Genomic DNA, 16,118 nt, shown 5'->3' on the forward strand with positions numbered 1-16,118 from the left:
GATTTTTGTTTGTTTCTTTGAAAGGGTAGTCCTAACAGTCAATAATTAGCTTTATCCTTATAAAATAAAGTAAATATGTAATAACATGATAAACCCTTTTTAAATAATGCGAGCGCGAGCTATATTTTTGTTAATATGATGGGCAATATGTTTGTGATCTTCAAAGCGAGATGCCTATGTAACTAAATTTAGATAATAACTGCTAGCAAGAAGCGCGAACAGAATTTTTAAATATATAAGCTCTGATCTGATCTAAAGGGGACATTTTAAGAACTTTTTGCAGTTAGCCATGAAGACGATGCGTGTTTTAGCCAATGGCGGCGGAACGTTTTTTTTTTTTGGGGGGGGGGCAAAGTAAAAAAAAAAAGGGGGCCAATAGGGGCAATTTGGTGCAAACGGATATTTTCACCATTAGATTATCATCTGTGTAAAGAGGTTGTGTGTTTTTGTAGTAACTAAATTGAGCACAATTTTTTAAGTGATCACTAAACATGCTAAAGTTATATATTTACGTTTCATTTCTGCGAGCGTAGAGAGCAAGCGGTTTGGGGGAAAAAGTCAAATCTGAAGATGTAAAATTCACCTTTTTGGTCAATACTGTGAAAAGGGCATCCTTGTGAGATGTTGCGAGCGAATCACGTGCTCAAACTTTTGGAAATTTCATGTGGGCCTAGAATGATGATATTGATATAGATATATTTTACCCAGGGAAGCCACTTCAGTTCTGAAAACTAATTCTCCCAGCTATTATTATTTTTTTTACAAGAATGCTATAGAATGTCCAGTTTTCAGGTTGGAAAATCGGAAAAATTTGGCTCACGTTTCTCGCTCGCATCAAGTATTGTTTATTGAGGAACTCATTCTATTCCTGGTTACAAAAAAGAAGTATGAAATGTCCAGTTTTCAGGTTGGAATATCACAAATTTTAAGCTTGCGGTTCGCGCTCTCATTATATAGTTCGTGAGATATATATTCAATTCATGAGTCACTAAATGCAGTCCTTAAAAGATTACTTTCTGGAGACTGTTGCATAAAAGTTTTTACCTGAGAAAACTCTGGTAAAAACTGAAAACTAAGGTTAGTCTGATTTCCGCCAATTACTTTAGCACAGGGCAAAAACTCCTGTAAAAACAACCTGAGTTTTCTCAGGTAAAAAGTTTCATGCAACGGGCCCCAGGTCAGTATATAAACAAATTACAACTCGCCCTCGCATTAATTCTTTAGAAAGATACACATCTTTCTCACGATTACAAAAAATGCTCCGAATGCTCACTTCACCGTTTTGTTACATGAAATGTCTACTAGTTTCAGCTTGCGATTCGCGCTTTCAACATCTCACAAGGATCATTATTAGTATTATTTTTATTTTTATTACCAGCAGAAGCTGTTATTAAAAATGACATTCCCTCCAATACAAATCCTATTATCTAGAGGTTGCTCGCACGCTTCCAACACACTTGATCCCCTGCATCTTTAATTAAACCATTTGCTTATATTCAGCAATTGCTCAGATAAAATCGAAATTAGCCTATGCTTGATCAGGGCGCCATTCTTAATGAAATACATGCTTTGGCCCCAACACACATCATCGATCGTTATTACTATCATTGCATAATATCGTGTAATCTTGTAATGACAACATCGTTTTTGTTACCAAAATGAATTATTTTCGGAAATACGAACCTTATTTAATTTTCGGATTAACGAACCTTATTTCGTTTTCGGATTAACGAACCTTATTTTGTTTTCGGATTAACGAACCTTATTTCGTTTTCGGATTAACGAACCTTCGGAATTACGAACCTTATTTCTTTTTCGGATTAACGAACCTTCGGAATTACGAACCTTATTTCGTTTTCGGATTAACGAACCTTCGGAATTACGAACCTTATTTCTTTTTCGGATTAACGAACCTTCGGAATTACGAACCTTATTTTGTTTTCGGATTAACGAACCTTCGGAATTACGAACCTTATTTCGTTTTCGGATTAACGAACCTTCGGAATTACGAACCTTATTTCGTTTTCGGATTGACGAACCTTCGGAATTACGAACCTTCGGAAATACGAACCTTCGGAATAACCGAACCTTCGGAATTACGAAGCTTCGGAATTACGAATGTATGCGTGTTTTACAGACTTTCTCATGAAATCAGTGTTTACTGCAACTGCTGGAATTTCTCTTTAAATGAAATGACAAAACAGAACTGAAGAAAAATCTTACTCGGTCAGAAAGTTTGAGAGTTAGGAGGGAAAAGTGAGGTTCAAACCTCTTCCCATTAGTGTCCTTTCTGTTGGAAGGTGACGTTCCTATCTACATTTATACCCCTTTCATAAACCCAATTATGCGGCTAATAGCAGCATAATTTGGTCGTAAAATCGGAGGAGGACCAGAGTTATCCGCAATATTTTGATGCTGTAATTATCCGCATAATAGCAGCATCCGGACTCGATTTTGACTTTATAAATGCATTTCGAAAGTAATGCAGATAATTGCCATGGAGCGGTCACAAGGTCACCCTTTTCCAACGCAACCGTATCGGAGTGGGTGTGTGTGGTTGCCATGACGATTATCTTCTTTCAGGACGGGCGCTCGTAAAAAAATAGTGCGGATTATTTTCGGAGTTTATGAACGCAATTTTTATTGAATTATCCGCATTACTATTAGGCGGCTAATTGGAGGATAGGTTTATGAAAAGGGTACTATAATCTCGTCAGTACTAAATCCTGCCCAAAGACCTGACAGATAATGTAAGTTTTAGAATTTTCATTGCAGGTTTGAAACGGAAATAAAAACCTTTAATCGCCAGTTTTAATTATGTTATTTTAAAGATCATATCTATAATTATTATTATTAGCATCTTCATCATCATCATCATTATTCTTGTTCTAATTATCTTATTATCATATCATTATAGGTGTTATTATTTTCTTGCTATTTATATCATTATTGTTATTACTATCATTGTTTTTACTACTCATTGTTATTATTATATTCCGTATTTCTATTTTTATTCCTTGAGGTTCCTGAGTGATAATGGATTACGAGCTGTTCCACACGGGATATTCAATTATGACAATTTCGAAAACTTGGAAACCCTGTAAGTATTAGTGGTAATGTATAGGCGTACCTGTTAGGAGATACGTTAAAACCATTGAAAATACAAGTTCATATGGAAGCGGTGTGGTGTAGTGGTTCTGACTCTCGCCTTGAGATCAGAGGGTCGTGTGTTCGACTCCCAACATGGCCTAGTGTCCTTTGGTAAGGTGTCAATCCACACTCTCGACTCGGGTGTCAAATTGGTACCCGGTTGGATGCAAACGCCTATGAAGTATGCCTAGCAATTGACTCTTGGGACTCTTGTTGGAATGCTCCCCAGGTACATGTAGTTGAGAAACTGCATATCTTGTGTGCAGGCATGCCAGGATAGTAATGATAATAATATTAGCTACATGTATATTTCATTTAGCACTTTTCCCATCATTGCCCAAAACACGTTATAGCATATTATTAACCGTATCAGACATCTGAGCAGGGCAACTTTGAAACATTATTTCCTGCTTAAGACTGGGATCAAATGGCCGGTCAATAAAATTTCAATTGTTTATCCATGGGCCCAATTTATTGCCCGCTCAAGAAAGTCAATGAGAAAATGCGTGGAAATGTGGCGGGCAATGAAAGGCATCCGGGTATTCTACGCGCTTTTGTACGCGTCCTTGAACCGCGCAGTGCTATACGTCATAATGGTTATCAAGTTGAGCCAACGCTGGATACTGCGTCCCTAGGCCAGGGACGCGTCATTTCAATTACGTCACAATGGTAAAGTTCAGAGGCCCAGTCTGCTTAACATGAGAAACTATATTCTCATTCTAAAAATTTTGAATATCTAAATTTTATCGATTTTTGCTCTAGATGTCTGATTTGGTTAATACTAGCAATATTGACTGGCCTGGGGGCGAAAGGACATATATCACCCTCACTAAATTGATATCACCCTCGTCTACGACTCGGGCGATATAAATCTAGTTTGGGCGATATATGTCGTATCGCCCCGAGGCCAGTCAATATTGCTTTATTATTACCCCGATCATCGGATCCTTGCATGCCTGTATACAATGTATGCACCTTCTCCACTCCCTGGGGAGCATTCCAACAAGAGTCCCAAGACTCAACTGCCAGGCATACTTCATAGGCTTTTGCATCCTACCGGGTACCCATTTAGCACCCGAGCGATCCTCTCGACTCGGGTGCTAAATGTGGATTTTCCCCCAAATCGATAAATCCTTTGGTTTAGCCTTGTTTTTATGAGTTGTTTAGTACTTCATATTCTCTACATGTATTTCTTAAAGGTCAAGTCCACCTCAGAAAATGTTGATTTGAATCAATAGAGAAAAATCAGACAAGCACAATGTCTAGAAAATACATTGGAAAAAGATGCATTTTAGATGTGTGCATTGCTGGCTTTCCATAGGTTCATTGCGTCACAATGACCGTAGAATATTTATCTGGGATTGGTCTCAATGTACAATCAAGCGTACTATTGGTTGCTAACCTTTGTTTTGCCAATCGCAACTTTTTATGATAATATTTTGCTCAGAAAAGTTGCACGAAGTCCTTTGCAAACAAAGAGAAGCACACTAAATTTTAAAGAAAGCAATGAATGTAGGACTCTACAGCCTAGCTAGGAATATTTCAAACGAACATGCATTTTAGAAGTTGACACTGCTGGCTTTCCATAGTTATGGTTGATTGGATCAAATCTTAATAAGACAGGGCCCTGGTAATGATAACTAAGAGTTGTCTTTGCCATAAAAGAATGAGGAGAGTCTATGGCAAACGTACGAAATACAACGTAAACAAAATTTGGACAACTTTAATTGTCTTCCCATAAATTTTAGCACAGAGTTTAATAGGCCATGGTCTAAGTTAAACTGGATTCAAAATAGACCTTATGGCTCGTATTCTGAAGTCAGGTTTAACTTAAACTCAGGTTTAAAGTTGTGGTTTAAGTATGAATAACCAAGTAAATCATTTACTATAAGATATCATATTTCAGCTGATTTGGCTCTCAAATCATTTATAATCATCTAGGGAGTATGAATAGAAGATTGTCTTCACAATCAATGAATCAGGAAAGAGCACAGTAAACATAAGAAACATACAATTTAATACAAATTTTGATACTTTTGGCTTCCCATAATTTTAGCACAGAGATAGACCATGGTCTAAGTTAAACCTTACTTCAAAAATATGGGCACGAGTGTGCAATGCCATCATCTCACAGCGCCCTCCCTCAGAGGATATAGGAATACACATAAACAGAGTTGTCAGAGATGCGCCAGCTGGAGATCATCAATGCTTGCAAGGCAATGGCTTCAAACTCTTAAGATGGTGGTGTAATGGCTTCAAGGCATATAAGGGGCCCGTTTCATAAAGGATTTGCAACTGTTGTAACTTTGCCATTATCGCAACTAACATGGTAACAGGGCTCAGCAGCCAATCAGAATCAAGGTTGCCATGGTAGTTGCCATAATGGCAAAGTAACAACAGTTGTAACTCTTTATGAAACGGGCCCAAGGTCTTTTCAGGCCAGGGGAAATACATGTAAGTAACTTAAAGACCATACGTTTTTCATTTAGATTTCTGGAGTGGAATGAGATAACTAACGCATCAGAAATATCGCGGAACGATTTCCCAGGACAGAGTGACGCCCTCTATGATACGCTTGTGAAAAATTATAAACCTTTCTACGGTCTTGGCAATCTCGAAACCCTGTAAGTTTTTAACTTTAACCCATTCTCCACAAGAATAAAGATATCCCCATAGAATTTGCACAGGGCCCATCCGATTCTCGTAGCCAACGGGTTAATAAATGGAAAATTCTTCCTGATGATAAAGTGAAAAAGATTATTGTTGGCCTTTTTATAGCAGAATATCAAGTGAACAAAATAGAGTGTTGAGAATTTTTAAAGGTTGAATTTTTGATATCATATACAAGCACCTAAGAATTTTGTATGTGGGTCTTTCCATGAAATTGGGGCATTAATTGTGTCATTTCAGGATAACTCAAGACTGATTGTACTATATAATTTGTATTTAAGGCATACATTACATTTTACTGAAAATTTGGGGCCATTGAGACTAATTTTCCATGAAGTTATTTAGCAAAACAGAGAATGATGCTGTAACAGGTACACCGTGTTCATGTAACATTGGGATATTTACATTTGGCCTTCAAAGTCAAATTATGGCAATTAGGTTAACCAACACTTGATAACACCAACATGCACATTAAGTTGTTCAGTCAGGGGTCCGTTGCAGAAAGAGTTGCAATCAAACCCAACTCTAAAAATCATGCGCAACTTGATTTTCAACCAATCAACAGCGCGTATTTGGGACTTGCGATTGATTTTTTGACTTGCGTTTAAACGCAAGTGTTTCTGCAACGGACCCCAGGTAGCTGATGTAAATACCTTAATTAGATTTCCTTTGCATTTAGTTCTTTTTTATGCCCCCGCAGATGAAGGCTAGAGGGGGCATTAAACGTTGCCCCTGTCCATCCGTCCCCCCACTTGGTTTCCATGCAATAACTCAAAAAATATTTTATAGATTTAAATTTTTTTGGTGTGTAGGTAGATGGGTTAAATAAATTATGCTAGTTGGTTCAAAGGTCTAAATTATATTGGTTTTTGCACGGTATTAAGTTTCATCACATTGAACGAATTTCTCATCGCATTAAGCAGGGGCATCTGTGAAAGCGGGGCCATCCTTTGGACACATCAAATTTCTAGTTCAGAAGGAAATTTTCAAAATTCTCATTATGCTACTCGGTGTCCACCAAATTTGACATTTCCCAATGCTCCATGGACAATGGGACAATTTCAAATTTTCTTTTGAGAAATCAGAGGTATTTAGCGAACTGACTTAACAATTAAAGGTATGTATTATTTCAAGTTTTAGTCAGTCTTATTGCAAAAAATTAAACTTTTGGGACCAAATGTAAATATCCCGGTGCTATATGCACACTGTGTCCACTAAACAGCATTTATAATACATGTACACTGTTTTGCTAAATAGCTTCATAGAAAAGAAGTCTTAATGGCCCCAGGGGCCCGTTGCAGAAAGAGTTGCAATCAATCGCAAAGTTAAAAATCATGCGCAACTTGATTGTCAACCAATCAACAGCGCACATTTGGGACTTGCGATTGATTTTTTGACTTTTTTGACTTGCGTTTAAACGCAACTCTTTCTGCAACGGACCCCAGATGTCAAGTAAAATGTATGCTCTTTATAATACAAATGTAAAGCCTACAAACAATGAATACATAGAACATTTAGTATTGAGTTATGCTTAAATGTCACAATTTGTGCCCCAATTTCATGAAAAGACCCATGTTCAGTATATTCCATGAATTCCAATTATGGAATAAAATATTTGTATTCATCATGATGAATACAAATATTGTTCTCATAGGAGAGTATGAATTCTTGTATTTGATGATATATCCACTGGAAACAAATCAAAATTTATTCTAAAAATTTTGAAGAAAAATCACAAATACTGAAATGCATTACCATGTTGTCCTTTAGTGGATTTTCATCAAACCGTCGCCAATATTTTTCTATTTTTCTGCTTTTTAGCAGGGTCAACTTTCCCTTTAAAATTTGCATAAGTGAGCATAGATCAGGTTCCGCTTGAATCCTTATTTCTAGGTCGTCCATTGGTAAATGCTTAATTGTAGTAATCCAATGCTTATAAACTTTCATGTCTACATCTTGACTATTTGAAAGGGGCTAAATCGTTGCAATGAAATCAGGTGATCAATCTGGCCCTGACTACATGTATATACATCACTGTCTATTATTGTTAATCTAACTATCAGTATTATACTTTTGTCTTTGTTTTGGTAACCATACCCAATTCAAATTAGGTGACACTCTCATTTTCTCTATATGAGAATAACCCACAGTCAGTATATCTAAAACTCATCTTCAGACTTATCTTTGCCAGAAGTACTCTTTGAAATGTACAATGTATTTTGTCGTGCAGCACCATGGAGTATATTATAGTAGCTATGCAATTTGTTATTATAATAATTATTGTTATTATTACAAGTATAATAAGTATAACTACAGGTACATGTATTATTATTGCTATTATTATCTCTGTTTTCATTATCACTTTTATAAATTTTATCATGGTTCAGGTCTCTTGCAAACAATCTGATTGATGGAATCAGTAATGACACATTTTGCGAAGCTCCTAATCTTGTACATATTGATTTAGTTTATAATGATCTGGACGACGAATTGATCGACATTGACGCCTTCAGATGCCTATTTTCAGCAACTAATGTGTAAGTATCTAAGGGTGTGTTTATGCTTCCATTGCGAGGACAGAATCGGCGATTTCAAACGTCGATTCAAAACCCCCGATCGTAAACGTGGTTCTGGGAGTGCTGTTTATGCTTAACTTTTCAGAGCAAATCATGATCTCCAGCTGGCTTCGCATCGTAAAGCGAGGTCAAATTGGGCGCGCCTTTTTTCGAAAGTTTTTTTTTAGATTGTTGTTATTACGTGGAGATAACATGGAGCAATAGGACTGTATTTGCCCGCGGATTTTCATCTCACCGGAAGCAGGTACGAAATTACGTCATTTAAACACGTTTACGATCGTGGTTCTGTTTATACTTTCCCAGAAAGCCTGATTCTGGTCAAACGACGTTTACAAATGCACCTTTTTGTGAGTTTACGATCGGCGTTTTGAAACAGCATTTAAAAGAAAGTAAGCATGGACGCAACCCTGTTTTGGACTAATCACGTTTGGAAACGCTGATTCTGGCCTGAAAAGTGGAAGCATAAACACAGCCTAAAACAGACTTTTTAAAAGTGACATATTTGTCCTGCCACCCTTAACCCTATCTAAACTGGGCTATTTCGTACCAGAATATACGGGGGTGGGGGGTCAATTTGGCCCCTCCCTCAGATCTTATTTGCTGTGATCGCCGCTGGATGTAATCTATAAAAAAATTGCAAAAATATGATATTTTATTGTTTGTAAAATTCCTATGTATTTCTTTGTTTTTTATTGTTTTTTTCTGATGAATTTGTTTGGGACCCTTTTTCAATCATAAATACATGTAGCATAAAATGAATCCATTTAAAACAACAATAGTAAAAGTTACTCATACATTTATGATTTTTGGTTGAAAAACATAATTTGCATTGACTTTGTACACAGAATCACGTTTTTGAGCAATTTTGGGTCTGACATGCACTTACAAAATGTTGCGTATTTTTGGAACTGCGTACCCGGACGTCGCAAATTTGGTCTCGATAGATGCATAAGACTTGAAAGTAAAAAGTCAGTTAGCAGCCCAGTCAAAAAGAAATTGAGTGACGGGGTAGTGATGAAATTTGTTAAGTGGGGGGTGTCAAGTTCCCCCCCCCCCCTTAGCCCGACCAATTTCCTGGGGTTAAAGACAAAAAGTGCAATGTGAAAAGCATATTAAACTACATGTACGGGTGGGGGGGGTTACTTAAATTACATTTGGATGATGGGGGCGTGCCTCACGAAACCAGGAAATGGTAGTTTTAGGAACTGATTACAAGGGTAAAATACAGGGTCTTAGGAACTAAAAATATACCAGGCAGTGTGAAAAGCAGCTAGTCTACTGAACGGATTCGTTGTAATCTTATGATCGTTTTGCCGCTGACTGTTTATAGGTATGGTGTGCTGCATGTGGGCTTGCAGCATGATAGAGTGAAGGAGGGTGTCACATTTGTGAAGCTGTGCGTGCAGCTAAACCTTTGCTGGGTTGGCCTGCATGCATAATTATTTTCCCCCACCACAGTTCCGGACCCCAAGTCTACATGATAGGAATATTCATGACTTGCGTCTACGGGAGAAGAGTATGCATGTGCATGGACTTAACAAAATTGTGGTCGTTCACATGAATGGATCAGCACTATCAAATTTCCAGTACCCTTACATATACCTTAGATCTATATCTGCGTAACAGAAAGATTAGCGATCAATCGCTAAATGACCTGACCAATCACTATCAATGTTACACGCGCATTAGGTATAAAATATTTACCAGGGACCAATCGGTGCGGTTCTTTCGTATTTGCAATTCATCGCAAACCTTTGTGTTACAGAGCCCTGGATCCAATTCTTGAACCCGTATCAAATTGCCATCAAACCTTAGCATGCCACGGACACAATTATACATATTATCTCTGCAATCATAATAAATCTTTTTCTCTATTGATGATTGCAGTATATGAGTTTGAAAACAACAATGTTTCTTGTGTTGTGTCTGCGGATTAATTTCCAGTCATCAATATCAATCGTGGCTTTTCCATGCTTTCTTGAAGATTGAAAGGAAAACTATGATTTTTTATACAAATTAATGTGGCATGTTGAAGGCTTATGACAAGAAAAAATGCTAGGCAGGGCCAGGGCATTAACTTTATCCCAAATCGGAAACCTGTCTTATATGTCTAATCCCGACTAATGCCATAGTTAATTTAGGACTGGTTAATTCTGAACTTTACGTTTACTTGCTTTAGACCAATGACCTTGGTGGACTTGGTTTAATACATATAGGTCTAGTCCATATATAGAACTAGTAACACAATTGCCAATTTTGAGCACAGGAAATTAAATAGAGTTTATTCCTCGATTGCAATAGCTTTGCAGAGCCGCAGGTTTACAAAAACAGTTTACGTTTATGTTCTTCTGTGCACTGCGCTGACGCTAACACATTCTATGCTGATAAGGGTGTCAGTGTAGATCAGAGTTTATCAAGATCTAGAAACGAGACTAGATCTTAATCAATTTAGATCTAGGGCTAGATATGGCCTAGACCTTTTAAAACAAGGCTACCAAGCTCAGTTTTCTAACATAAGTACACATAACATTTGAAATTAACTAGCCTTAAGTTAACCACAACATTATGAATTAGACAGGTCCAGATTTGAGATAAAGTTAATACCTGATCCAAGCCTCGCATTTTATCTTGTCATTAATGGCAATTTGATAAACGCTTAAGAATTGGATCTAGATACAGATCTTAGCGTAAGTAAGGCCTATGTACTTGTAAGCGTATCGGTAATCTAAGGGTGCTGAATCATTAATGGCAACGTGAACGACCACAATTTCGTAAAAATATAGTCCACGCGCATGCATATTCTTACTCCGAAGACGCAAGTCATATCATGTAGACTTATGGTCCAGTACCGACCGCAAAGAAACGTTGTTAGCACTAACAGAGCACAAACAGCACTGTTAGCAAGGTTTTGCCTGGACAGAAGCATAATGTTAGCCCAATTACTAGCTAGCACTGTTAGACTAGCATTAGAAGGCCGCACAGAAGCTAACATTAGCGCTAATGTTTGAACTATTCACTAACAGTGCCAGGGGCACCGATAGTGACAATGTTAGTGAATATCTCTTAATTGCGTGTCTTAGGTAAAACCTGTCTACTTTTTTATCGAGTGCTTTAAAATAGTGACCTAGATCAAATTAAAAGGGTACTCCAGCCCAGAGGCGGACCAAGTTTTTTCTAAAAGGGGTACACGTTTTCCTGAGAAAAAGCTTGACCAGCCAAAAAAGATTGTTTACGTCTAAAATTGGAGGTATTATTGTCCCAACAAAAAATGACAATCAGAAAAAAGGTCCTTAATTGCTTCCAGGGGGGGGGGGCACACTTGGGTAAATATGGCTGGCATGTTTACATTAAAAATTTTGATTATTGCTTTGGATCCGTCAGTGCTCCAGAGAGCAAACAGAAAAGAGAATGAAATTGGATGAGAAGACGGTAATTTCAATCAATAACAGAATTCTTCAATGGAAAATAATGAAGAAAGATGAATAAATGAACTGAATAAAGTGAACACTACAGTATTTTTGAAACATTGATGCCTATCCATGCCACCATGAATATCCTAGAATAGAATTAAGAAGCCAAGTCCCAATTTCCTTTTTCATGATTATTACCGCTGTTATTACCTTGTTTTCCCCAATCAAATATACCAATGGTATGCACATGTTGTGATTATGTTTGTGATTGCAAAACCAATAAAAAGTCATAACTAGAAAAGGTTCCATACCTCATTCCCCTTTTTTAGAAATTAATGTTCAATGGTTTGTATGGCTATACTTCACATCCTGGTTTGTATGGCTATACTTCACATCCTGCTTCCCTATATACTCCTCCATAGACGGAAGTCATTCTTCCACTCTACGAGCAAACCTATATAGCCTCCCCCATCAATCAATAATTGATTTTTGCCGTTCATAGATAATTTTTACCGATGTTATTCAAGGTCTTTGAATTATGTTAAAACAGAACCTGGGGAGCTACTATGGCTAAAATAATCAGGATTCATTAAACACTGCGGTACAATGTCATTCCAAAGTAAGAATCTCTGTTGCAATTCCGAGCCCCGGTTTAATTGGAATAATACATTGAGCCTATGGGAAAAAGGCCCTTTCATTAATCCACACGGTTACACTTCGTAATTCGGAAGGTTCTTTATTCCGAATGTTCGTAATTTCGAAACACGAAAATTGCCTATACCTCGATGTTTGTTAATCCGAAAACCTAAAAGGGTTCGTTCATCCGAAAAAATTGTGGCGTTATTCCGAAGGTTCGATAATGCAACAACGAAATAAGGTTCATTGTTCCGAAGGTTCGTTAATCCGAAAACGAAATAAGGTTCTTTGTTCCGAAGGTTTGTTAGTCCCAAAATAAAATAAGGTTCATTAATCATTTTGTTTTCGGACTGATGAACCTTCGGAATTACGAACCTCATTTCGTTTTCGGATTAACGAACCTTCGGAATTAAGAACCTTTGGAAATACGAACCTTGGAATATCTGAACCTTTGGAATAACGAAGCTTCAGAATTACGAATGTGTGCGAATCCACACATCATCACTATAGTACGTCATAGATGTTGCCTAACTATAAGGGTCAAACCCACTAACGGGACCTCACCTGTGCCTAACAGCGCTTTCTGTGCATTAGTTCTGCTCATGGTGTTAGTGGCTGATTTGTTAGTGACTTGTTAGCGCTAACATCACCTTCACTAACAGCGTTTCTGTGCTGTCGCTACAGAATAGCAGTGGGAAAAATGATTTTGCAGTCCGCTCTTGACAATTTTGGCTGGCCGGAGTAATGGAGATGTTTCGTAACGGGTCTTGTGAACGGGGCCAGGCGGCTTCTGAAAGGAACTTTTATCATGCGTACTGTATATTTAGAGAAAGGGCCTTGAGGTCTGAAAGATGGGGTCCACATATGATTGTGAGTGCTCCCCACCTATGGAAGCTATATCCTATGATGCAGATATTAAGCCAAGTCATTGTAACTTTTTTTAAAGATAAATTAAGTAATGATTTTGAGAGGGAAAGTCCCTGTTTTGAAAGCTACACTTAACATTACTATTATGGAGGCAATAAATAAGGAAATAGTGTTTCATCATTCAAATAGGCTTGTACGACAAGAATGCACTGCTGAGAATAGTGCATTATGGGTAAATAGAAACCGTGCCAGATTTGCGTAGTTGATTACTTGATGTGGTGCTATGAATTCTGCTACTTCGTATTTGGTTGATGCTGGCAGTCTGTTACCTGTGTTGAATAATTCTCCCAAATATGATTTGTTGTCTCTCTCTTTATTTACCTTTTCCAGGATATTAGGATATAACAATATTAAGTTGGTACCGCAGGCCTTTCTGGCGGGACACCTACAAAGCCTGGAATCAGTGTAAGATATAAATTTTACACATCTCGTATTATAAAGATTATCACTGATAACCGATTAGTCAAAACTGCGTCATGTGACCCGATGCAGCTCCGTTTACGGTGTATCTTATTTGTACGACTTTCATTCTGTTTTGTCCCTCATTTTTTTGTCGCAAAGGGTCGATTTCACAGAGAACTTTGTTTGAGGAGTTCAATCAATGTTGCCATGACGAAAATCTCGCGTTTGAGAGCTGTATACCCCATTTTTCCTTATCATCAAATCTCTTCTCCCAGTAATACAAATCCTATTGCCCTCAAGCATGAAATTTAAGTATAGAAACACCTGTTTCTTGACCTCGGTCCGAAGATAATTCACCCCAGCATCTACGGTCACAGCAGGGGGCCACACACGATGGATTGCAATGTGTTCCGGCGAGCGCATGGAGTTCCATGTATACACGCGTTGATAGAAAGTTTTTCTTTCTTTCTTTCCTTCTTTCTTTCTTTCTTTCTTTCTTTCTTTCTTTCTTTCTTTCTTTCTTTCTTTCTTTCTTTCTTTCTTTCTTTCTTTCTTTCTTTCTTTCTTTCTTTCTTTCTTTCTTTCTTTCTTTCTTTCTTTCTTTCTTTCTTCCTTCCTTCCTCCTTCCTTCCTTCCTTCCTTCCTTCCTTCCTTCCTTCCTTCCTTCTTTCTTTCTTTCTCTCTCTCTCTCTTCCTTCCTTCCTTTCTTTCTCTCTCTCTTCCTTCCTTCCTTTCTTTCTTTCTTCCTTCCTTTCTTTCTTTCCTTCTTTCTCTCTGTCTGGCTGTCTAATTTTTTTCTTTCTAGACTTATTTTTCTTCATCCACCCCCTTTCTACACCTCTAAAGAACGTGCATTTGCCAATCATATCTGTAGTGAGGCCTATAAATGTCCTTTTCTCAAAGTTGAGGTGTAGGCCTATACATAGATAGAACGTTTGCGATTAAAAAATAGTTACAGGCATAGTTTGTATTTAAATCATGAATAAGACTTTGGGGTAAAAAAAAATAATGATTTCATATTTTTGTGCATATCAGCAGCATGATTATTATACTTTGTATGTTGGTATGCCATTACTTCTATTTTTCGAACGTTAAGACTGTATCATTGCGCGAGTGAACCCATTTTCTTGCTGGACGGACAGAAACTATGCATGCATCGCGGTCCTTGCATGCTAAGCATACCGTAATTTTTATTCGCTTACTTTCCTTATTTCAAGGTCGATTTTCTTCGTTCGAAATTGAAAATGGACTAGTATTGGATGTCTGAATGTAATATGCCTTTGAAAACGTGATTAATATCGAATACAATAATTTCATTCCGAAGATCCTTCTACAGGCAGACAAGTCTTACGTAATAGCACAGCTGTTGTTTATCATTTCGTCCTTGGCTCAACGCTCATTTAGCTGGCCCGTGGTGGTGAAATCGAGACAAGGGGATTACCTGGCCAAGATGGGTTTATCGGGGTTGGAAAAGTTGTTTGAGATATTCCAAACACAAATCGGGGTATGAAACCGCAGTTTGCAGTCCGAAGCGAGGTCGAGAATCAAACGGGAAATTTTCGTAATGTTGCTGCATTGCTTACAGAATCCATAGACCCAAATAAGTCCATTGTTCAGACCGACCCAAAGCAGTTGAAATCCCCCCCACCCAAAAAAATGAAAATCCATATTTTATTGTTCGAAATAGACATGAAATGAAATACTCCGAAAATTTGCTTTGCCCAATTAATCATGGGCCCGGCAGCCGCTGTGCAGCGCCAGATTGACGAGGCTCTATCCCTTAAATTGTTGATCACCGAAATGGGTAGCAGCAACTCCCATCTTTCAATGCCTTTTGGTCTGACGCGGCCGGGGTTTGAACCCCCGACCTCCCGGTTTAGAGACGGACGCTCTACCAACTGAGACAACACGCCAGTTACAAGATCTATCTCTAAGGTTTGAACGGTAAATCTTGGTTACACTTCGTAATTCCGAAGGATCGTAATTCCGAAAGGTTCTTTATTCCGAAGGTTCGATAATCCGAAAACAAAATAAGGTTCAATGTTCCGAAGGTTCGTTAGACCAAAAACGAAATAAGGTTCGTTGTTCCGAAGGTTCATTAGTCCGAAAACGAAATAAGGTTCGTTAATCATTACGTTTTCGGACTAACGAACCTTATTTCGTTTTCGGATTGAAGAACCTTCGGAATAACGAACCTTATTTCGTTTTCAGATTAACGAACCTTTGGAATTACAAACCTTTGGAATTACGAACCTTCGGAAATACGTACGATCCAGAATTACGTATGTATGCGTAAATCTTGATGTTCTTGTTCATTGTTGTGCATTGATTGTGGTTCATTTTCGTT

The 16,118-nt window shown here is 37.8% G+C and overlaps 1 protein-coding gene across 1 annotated transcript in view; it reads left to right on the plus strand.

Annotated features, from left to right (window-relative positions):
- The window catches only part of LOC121417626 (leucine-rich repeat-containing protein 15-like), an 82,920-nt gene that overhangs the window by 23,393 nt on the left and 43,409 nt on the right, over positions 1 to 16,118 (plus strand). Inside the window, exons 12-15 of the mRNA XM_041611362.1 lie at positions 3,023 to 3,100; positions 5,640 to 5,774; positions 8,208 to 8,357; positions 13,700 to 13,774. Of these exons, the coding sequence (XP_041467296.1) occupies positions 3,023 to 3,100; positions 5,640 to 5,774; positions 8,208 to 8,357; positions 13,700 to 13,774 (438 nt within the window). The remainder of the gene's footprint in view (positions 1 to 3,022; positions 3,101 to 5,639; positions 5,775 to 8,207; positions 8,358 to 13,699; positions 13,775 to 16,118) is intronic.

Source organism: Lytechinus variegatus, chromosome 6 (assembly GCF_018143015.1).
Source record: "Lytechinus variegatus isolate NC3 chromosome 6, Lvar_3.0, whole genome shotgun sequence".
NCBI classification, from domain to species: Eukaryota; Metazoa; Echinodermata; class Echinoidea; order Temnopleuroida; family Toxopneustidae; genus Lytechinus; species Lytechinus variegatus.